This window comes from Arachis hypogaea, chromosome 1, assembly GCF_003086295.3.
Source record: "Arachis hypogaea cultivar Tifrunner chromosome 1, arahy.Tifrunner.gnm2.J5K5, whole genome shotgun sequence".
Lineage (NCBI taxonomy): Eukaryota > Viridiplantae > Streptophyta > Magnoliopsida > Fabales > Fabaceae > Arachis > Arachis hypogaea.
This window is the reverse complement of record NC_092036.1, coordinates 391,664-400,745: the sequence shown is the minus strand read 5'-3', so window position 1 is coordinate 400,745 and position 9,082 is coordinate 391,664. Positions and strand designations below refer to the sequence as shown.

Genomic DNA, 9,082 nt, shown 5'->3' with positions numbered 1-9,082 from the left:
TTTGGATGACAGGAAAATAATTCCAAAATACAGAGTTATGTTAAGTAACCACACATGCCCAGCACAAACCTAAGATAAATCAAGACACGCCTCACAAATTTTGAAGAACATAAAATAACATGACCATACTAAACTAACAATCCAAGATAATATCAACGCAGAGTCAAAAAAATTTCAAGACTAACCATCCAATATCATACTAAACTAACCATCCAAAGTCATACTAAACTAACCATCCGAGATAATATCAACGCAGAGTCAACAATGGTCAAGCAACAAAACGACAAATTAGATGCACATGGTCCACACAGATACAGTCAAAAAAAAGGAAAAAATTAATTTAAAATGATATGAAATCAAAACGAACAAACTTTTTTGGTTCTTTCCCGCGCTAAAGTTAAATCATCATGAATTAGAACAACGTAAATGAACTACCTAGCCCACAATCTCCGGGATGACACCATCGAACCCATAGCTTCCTTACCATGGTTAATCACTCATATAATCAACAATATCTATCTCTAACACGACATGCAACAGCTATAACCGTTTGGAAGATGAACAACTACAGATACTTACCGGCGACGGGTGCCCACACGAGTGCAACGGCTCAAATGCTTCAGCTCTGGTCGGAGGCACACCGCGAACAAACTCCAGGTCGGCGACGGTGGGATGTTCAGCCGCCTCACTCCCTTCGGATCTGATCAGAGGCGGAGCACGGAGTTTCTCGGACGATCACAGCGTGTTATACGCGACGTTCTCGGGCGGTCACGGCTGGGTGGTCTCGACGGCTACGTTGGGTGCGGTTCCCTAACCTTTTCGCCAACCGTGGTTGCCGTTTCCGGAGATGAGGGGTCTTCCTTCTCAGACGGCGCTGACGGCTCTTCCTTTCACCAAGCTTTGAAATGGTTTTGGAATAGGGGGTAAAAGGGTTTCAATTTACTGTATTGGGATTTGGGGGAAAATGTAATTTTGTAAAAATTTGGGGTATGGTTAACTAAACATCTAAAAAAGATTAGGGTTATTAATGGGCTAATTTACTTTGTTAAACTTATTTGGGCCTTTTAAAGGATCCATTGTAGCCATTGTACACATATTCCATTGTTCCCTAGCATTATCCGAAGGAAAACTCTTTTATTTTTTAAAAACAAGTGTTAGAACTAATCCCGCCTTTGAAAGAGATTATCTTGAATTGTACGTGAGTCCTTGCATGCGCAAGAACGTGACCTGTTTCAAGCTATGGTGGAACCAGACCGAGGGGAGGAGTTCTTGCCACAACCACCACAGGCACTGCCACAACAACTGCAACTTCAGCCGAACCAAGAACGTGACTTCTGGGAAGCTCTGATGGAACCTGACCCAGCGGAGGAGTCCTTGCAGCCCCATGAAGTTGAGTCCTTGCATGCAAAAGAACGTGACCTGTTTCAAGCTTTGGTGGAACCAGACCGAGGGGAGGAGTTCTTGCCACAACCACCACAGGCACTGCCACAACAACTGCAACTTCAGCCGAACCAAGAACGTGACTTCTGGGAAGCTCTGATGGAACCTGACCCAGCGGTGGAGTCCTTGCAGCCCCATGAAGTTGAGTCCTTGCATGCAAAAGAACGTGACTTGTTGCAAGCTATAATGGAACCTGTTGTAAGGTATGATGGCCTCATGCAGCAAATGCCAGAATTGCTTCAACAACATCAACGAGAATTAGAAGATTTACAACATGGACTCCAACTACAACAACCGCAGCAGCAGCAGCAGCAACCACCACCACCACCACCGCAGCAGCAGCAGCAGCAACCACCACCACCACCAGAGTGAAGACAGCGAGAGTTGGCCCTTTTTTTGATATTCTTTGTTTCTATATGGTTTTAGCAACTTCAAATTTCGCAACGCCTTAAAACCGTTCTCTTAGATAGGTTTAGACAACGATTTTTTAAAGTGTTACTGTTGAATTCAGTTTTTCATCAATTTTTAGTAACAAAATAAAACTGTTCTCTTTGATTATTTTAAAGAACGGTTTTATAACCGTTACCATGATTTGACTTTAAACAACGGTTTTTTATTGTTGTTTAAAGAATTATACAAAAGAAACGCATTAAAACGTTGCCAAAATGCTACACTTTAAAACCGTTCCATTAGATCGTCTTAGACAACGATTTTTATAGTGTTGTTGTTAAAGTTCATTTTTTCATTATGCTATAGTAACAAAATAAAACCGTTCTCTTTGACTATTTTAAAGAACGGTTTTACAACCATTACAACAATTATTTATGAAACAACCATTTTCTAATATTATTTAAATAATTGTACAAATTAAACAATACTAATAAAAATAATTTCAAATAATTATATAAATCGAAACTATTTTTTTCTATAAATATTGAATTTATAAAATACTCAAAAACTATTGTTATAGATAAATAACAAATATTATTTTAAAAAAATAAAACTAAAATAAATTTATTATAAATATTATATATTATTATAAATATATAAAAAATATTATATTTTGAACACATAAGGCTAAAATAAATTTATAATAAATATTATATATTTTTATTATAAATATATAATAAATATTAATATAAAGAAATAAAATTAAAATAATTTTAAAATAAATATTATATATCTATTATTGATTATTATATAGCAAATATTATTTTTGAAAAAAATAAAATTAAAATAAATTTATAATAAATATTATATATTTTTATTATAAATAATTATTTTATTATAACAAATATATATTTTTTGTTAGAAATAATTATTTGAATTTAGCAATAGATTGATAAATAATATTTTTAAATAATTTTAATATAATATATTAGATTTTTTTGGTGATTATAGTATATTAGATTTTAAAATTATTATTCTATCCATCCATTTTTATCAATATATCTATTTTATGTATATCCTCTTATAAAATCTCTCATTCCTAACTAAATTACCAAATTAAATAAAAAACCCTAATTTCCAAAATTTAAAACCCTAAACACCCCCCCACTGAGCACACAACCCCCACTCATAAACGTAACACATACACACACACGGACAAGAGAGGAGGAAGGAGAAGAGGACGCCGCCGGCGGGTTAGGTGCCGCCGCCGTCGTTGCCAAGCCCGAAGGAGAAAGAGAGTCCGCAAAGGGAGAGTGAGGGACGGAGAAGAGAAGCCGCGCTAACCCCCAACGCCACTGCGTCGTCGCCTCCGTTGAGCGGTCGCCATCATCGTGCGAGAAAGGAGAAGGAGCCGTCGAGGGGTCGCTGAGCCGCTGCCGTCGCCGTCGCGTTCGTTTCTGTCACAGAAGCTTCCATTTCCGTCACTTTCATGTTGCGGAGAGAAAGAACTACGCATGAGTCAGGGGCCAGGGAAAGGGAGCCACCGCCGTTGCATCCTGGCTACGCCGCCGTTCAATTCGTTGTTTCATCATGGCCATGGAGAGGAACGTGAATGGAAAAGGAAACAGGGAAGCTGCTACTTGGGATTTGAGGAAAACGGCTCCGTTCTGCCTCGCCTCTAGGTTCTGCAAGTTGCCGGAGTCCTCAGCCGCCGGGAACCAGCACTGGAGCTACCCAGAATCACTACTGCTGCTGCCATGGGAGCTGGTATTGGAACCACTGATGGAGCTGCTGTGTTTAGTGATTTTCGCGAGTTGTGACATCGAGGTAGGGAATATTTTATTAAATTAAATATTTTAAACTTTGAATGCTTGAAAAGTTTACTGGATTATTACGAATAGTTGAATGCTTCATATGTAATGGATTTTGGTTGTAGATTAAATGTGTGACTGGTTGTGCCTCTTGTTGATTTTACGATAGTAAGGTAGAACATGTTGATATGTGTATGCTGTAGTCTGCAAGAGTGTGTTGCGTGAGTACCGTACGACTTTACAAGCAAAATCTCTGCAGATTTCTGGTGACTTTTGTGAGGTAATGAACATTGCCAGCATTACAAATCCAACATCATTCAAAGATGAGGTTTCTAGGTGGTTTATAAATGTGAGACATTCTTTGCCTTTGAGCTAGCTTTGGGGTTGAGTTAAAATAGGTTATAGATTTCCTGTCTCTTGGCAATTTGTCCATCAATTGTTGTTACTTTTACGTTTACAGTTGAGTTAAAGACTCCTGATATTATTCTTAATTTCTACTATTTACTTTGTTGTTGTCAAATGATGGCCTTATTCTGAGCTGTTTTATTAGTGCTGATTTGATTTTAGTGAGTTCATATGGGTTGATGTTGCTGTTTAGTGCTGCTTTATCCTTGTTAATGGCTGATTTCATGCCTTGTTTTGATTGAGCAATGATGATGATGGCCTTATTCTGAGCTGTTTTATTAGTGCTGATTTGATTTTAGTGAGTTCATATGGGTTGATTTTGCTGTTTAGTGCTGCTTTATCCTTGTTAATGGCTGATTCCATGCCTTGGTTTGATTGAGCAGTGATGCTGATGGCCTTATTCTGAGCTGTTTTATTAGTGCTGATTTGATTTTAGTGAGTTCATATGGGTTGATTTTGCTGTTTGTTTAAATTCAGAAACGTCCTATTTACTGCCATAATGTTGCCGAAATTTCTAAAAATTTGTGTGTTAATTGAATTTCAATTTGTGAATTGAATTTGGTAATTTGTTGCTTTAGTTTAATTTCTAAAAGTTACACGAGCATTCAATATGTTTGAATTGGGAATAAGACTAAAAAAATGATGAATTTTATGTTTTGTTAACTCTTGAGATATGTTTAAATTGGCAGATATCAAGTGAAGAAGCTATAGAAACTGCAAAGCAACTAATGCTTAAAGAAGGCCTGTTTGTAAGTTCCCTAATGTATGTGTATTAGTATTCTGTTGTGACACTAGTAATTTATTAACTTTATTGTTGATGCTGAACCTGTTGATTTTGAGAATAATGGAATTCTCTGGCTCCCTCCTGAACCAGAAGATGCAGAAGACGAGCGAGAAACTTTTTTGGTTGATGAAGATGATGAAGACAATGACGGGAATGGGAATGCCATTGGTGAGTGGGGATATCTGTGCAATTTAAACAGTTTTGGAAGTGGAGAGCATCGCCACAAGGGTAGGACAAGTGAGGAGCAGAAGAACAAGGATAGGACAAGTGAGGAGCATCGACGGCTGCAGATTCTCGAACCGAAATCAAGGGTTGATATCGGTTCTTTTCCCTAGGTCTCCACGTAGGGTTGATATCAATTCAATTTCAGTTTCCAGCAAAGGTTAAAAATATCTCTGCTTAGGGTTTTAGCACTTTACAAAGGTACTCTCCCAGGCTCCAATTCTCTTCTTTTTCTTCTTCACTGTGCTGCTCTTGTTTATATTTTTTTAATCTCCACCTTGTTCTTTCTTCATCTTTCGATTCAATTTATTGTTGTTTATATTTTTTAATCTCCGCACTTGACAAGTTGAGAATTATCTTGCTATGCTACCTATGATATTGATATATCTCTTTTCGTTTTGGTTTTCAATCTGCTGGTTTTATTTCATTGGTTATTGCAAGGGTTTGATCAAGGAGCTTGAAATTTGATTGATAAATAGCTCTCTGAAACTAATAGTTAGGTAATGAAGCGTTAAAAATGGCTGGCTTTTGAATTTATGTTATTGATTAGGACAAGAACAATGAAATGATTTTATATAGTTTGAGTGTAACAAGCTGAAGTAAATAATTTTTCTTTCTGCACTTCTTTGTTTTTTGTCTCATATGTGTCGACAATCTGGTTTTTTGTTGTTGAAATACCATATATAGAACATAATAATAATAATCAAGGTTTACGGTTTACTTCAGGTTCCAACGATGGCTTTCTTTGGTTGAATTGGGAATTTACTCAGAAATGCTGCAAACAAGCAGATCAGTTCAGAATTGCTCCCATCCCCATCTATTCTCCAGGAAATACGGTGCATGTCATCTGCTCCAAACTCAAAACTGTTCATTGGAGGTGCATTGAAGTTTGAAATACCTTATAAGTTGCATCCATCATGTTTTATTTTTGGTGTAATGTAGCTGATACTAATAATATAATAGATATTGATATATGGATAGATACATATTAACATTTCCTCTGTTGCAGGTATTTCATATTCTACTGATGAGTAAGGTTTGAGGGAGGCATTTCAAGATATGGAGAAGTTGTTGATGGTACATACAATTACTCATTTTTTCCTATGCAGACTCGATCCATGGCAGGGAAACCCTTTTGTTTGAGGAGACTCAGAAAAAGCAGCATTGTTCTTATTCTGAAGAGTTTGCAACCCCCGAGAGAGCTTGAATGAACAAGACTCAGAATTTATAGGAAGAAATGCTGATTCTGGTTCAAACTTGAGGCCTCAGAATTTATAGGAAGCAGCATTGTTCCAAAAATATGATGAAGAAATGTCCCTCTTAGACAGAATTAGTGCACAGAAACTTGAGGAAACAGGTAACAATACATCATCCATAATTATTAAATTTAGAGTTTAATTCATTAACATAGTTGCCTAATCCATCTTCAGAGTATTTAAGATCCATGGAAGCCTCTCCAAGATCAATTTCAGAGCGTATTTGTATCAAGTGTGAAGAAGAAAGCATGTGATATAGGTCACAATAACCCATATGGTGAACTAGAGGCCGCTTATGTTGCTGGAATTATTGGGTGATTGTGTTGTGGATGTTGGAGCTATGTTGCAATGGCTACTATTATTATTCTCCATCTGGTTGAAGCTGCTGCAGGTTCCATCACTGACTACTGGAGAGGATGCTACTAATGTTGGCAACAATTGATGAAGAGTGAGGGTCTCTTGGCCGGAATTAGTCTATCACATTATAATAAAGCTTCCAGTTTAGTGTTTCAATAAACACTCTCACATTCTTTTGTTATTATATTTTTTGCAAACTTAGATGATATTGTGGATCTTACAACAGTTTTTATAAATTTGATGGGAAATGTTCAATTTTTTTTCTTTAGTGACTTCATTCAAATAGTTTAGATTATTTATTTACATTAAATAATCTAAAAAAAACTGAAATTAAGTTCATTCACGAGAAAACTATTGTAAATAAAAAATTATATATCACAAAAAAATCGTTGTCAATAGTTACAAAAGACAATGGTGTTAAAACCGTTGCCAAAACACGACTCCAAAGGTAACGCTTTAAAACCGTTGTTTTAGATGACTATAAAATGGCAATGGTATTAAAACCGTTGCTGAAAACAACATCAACAGTAACGCTTTAAAACCGTTGTCCTAGATGGCTATAAACTGGCAATGGTTTTAAAACCGTTGCCAAAATCTGGAGCCAACGGTAACGGTTTAAAACCGTTGGCTATGTGAATAATAAAACCACAACAGTTTAAAACCGTTGCCTATCCAGTTACGATTTTAAACCGTTGTCATGTTAATAGGAACGGTTAGAAACCGTTGCTTGTTGAGTAACGGATCAAAACCGTTGTCTAAAATTTTCTGTCAAAACCGTTGTCTATGCCACTAACTGTGGCAACGGTTTTTCTGTTACCGTTGCCTTAGGTAAAAAACCGTTGCCTTTGAACATTGGCAACGGCCGCATATACCACAGGTTAAAAACCGTTGCCAAAGCGTTGCCTAAAGTTTTGGGAACGGTTTTTCAATCTACGACAACGGTTTTTGACCGTTGTGAAAAGCCTTGTTTGTTGTAGTGAGTGTTATTTATGTGTTAAGGTTGTTGGCAAATTTGCACTTTGAATTGAGCTTGTTTGTACTTGTTAAGATTGCTATAAGTAAGGGAAAGTTTTCAGGTGTGACAAGCCACTTTACTGGCATAGCGCTATGTAAGTGTGCAGAGCCATTCAGATATACATTAAAGAATTTGAACTATGTAGATTTTGTGTTAAGGTTGTGATGTAGACTCCAATAGGAATGGTGCAGGGTGCTCCTTGAACCGGTGGAACCCATGACCTTGGCAGATAAATTTAATGACCTGTTGTGTGTCCTTGCATTGGATATTGTCATTTTGGTAAGCCGATGCTAAAGGGGAGCCGTCAGCTGACAATTGTAGCCGAGGCAAAAATTGGGCTATGCATTTTTGTTGGAATTTGTGGGCTTCATAATATGTGAAGAAAAAATTGTTGGCAAGAGTTGAAGAGTTTGGGTACAGATCTTTAAAACAAAAAGTTGCTAGGCCTTGGGAGAGGGTATATGACTATTTAGAAATATTCAAGTGCATTAGGAAAAATGCTGGACTGGTGTTATAGTGAAAAATTTAAAATTTCGAGTGCCTAATATTGGTTGAATAGGAATAAGTGATGATCCAGTTATCTTCAGAGTTCAAAAATTTTAATTTAAATTCCAAACGTAAAAAAAAATTTTTTACAGGAGGATTTATGTAAAAATTTAAAACTACTTCAATTATGCTAAGATATATTTAGCCTTAGTTTGATAAAATTTTTCTATCAAAAGTACAAGTATTTTATTTTGTGTTTCGTAAATAAAAGGATTTGTGTGTTTATGCTTATGGTTTATAAAAATCGGGGATGGTTTTAAAAGTATCTAAGGAGGAACTTATCAAAATTCTAAAGCCTAAAATGATTTCATACATGAATTAATTTTAAATTTAAGTCTTGCATTTATGTTTGTTAAAATTTTTTTAAATTTTGTAAATTATTTTACTAAACGTAATTGTTGTTGCTCGTATTTATTAAAAGTTATTTTTAATTTGATTTACAAAAACATAAATGTTTCAACTTCTAAAAGTCATATTTTAAGAAATTATTTTTTATAAGTAATTTTTAAAAAATAAAAATGTTACCAAAGTAAGCGTTAGTCTGATTTAGGATGTGAGGAATTAGTACGACGAGTTATGGTTAACATTTTATGATAGGGAATTAAAGTTTTGTTATAAAAAGAATCAAAATTTGATTGATTTAATCGATGGAGTTGGATAATTGTGGTCGGTTTAAGTCCAAATTGTTATAATGATAAATTTTAATTATATAATGAATAATTTGTAATTGAAAACACCCACTAACTTTTATTTCAGTCGACATTTAAATTTACATTTTAAATTTTTTAAAAGGAAGAACTGAAAAATTTTATTTTAAAATATTATTATGATATATTTTTAAATCTTTAATTGTTAT

General features: G+C 35.4%; 1 protein-coding gene across 4 annotated transcripts; it reads left to right on the top strand.

Moving 5' to 3' along the window:
- Positions 1-3,003: 3,003 nt before the first annotated feature.
- LOC112784525 (uncharacterized) lies at positions 3,004-6,933 on the top strand. 4 transcript variants are annotated; one of them, XM_072234415.1, is made up of 6 exons: positions 3,004-3,657; positions 4,736-4,795; positions 4,924-5,253; positions 5,779-5,929; positions 6,062-6,409; positions 6,483-6,933. In XM_072234415.1, exons 1-3 carry the CDS (start codon positions 3,421-3,423, stop codon positions 5,023-5,025), a joined length of 399 nt encoding a protein of 132 aa, XP_072090516.1. In that variant the 5' UTR covers positions 3,004-3,420; the 3' UTR covers positions 5,026-5,253; positions 5,779-5,929; positions 6,062-6,409; positions 6,483-6,933. The 4 variants fall into 4 exon arrangements, with proteins under 4 accessions (XP_072090516.1, XP_072090512.1, XP_072090520.1 ...); XM_072234411.1 differs by having other exon boundaries at positions 4,921-5,253; XM_072234419.1 differs by having other exon boundaries at positions 4,736-4,809.
- Positions 6,934-9,082: the final 2,149 nt, after the last annotated feature.

Coding starts and splice junctions, on each gene's coding strand:
- LOC112784525 (XM_072234411.1), top strand. CDS start 3,421: ATGGCCATGGAGAGGAACGTGAATGGAAAAGGAAACAGGGAAGCTGCT. Junction 3,658..4,735: donor TCGCGAGTTGTGACATCGAG/GTAGGGAATATT, acceptor TTAAATTGGCAG/ATATCAAGTGAAGAAGCTAT. Junction 4,796..4,920: donor TGCTTAAAGAAGGCCTGTTT/GTAAGTTCCCTA, acceptor CTCCTGAACCAG/AAGATGCAGAAGACGAGCGA.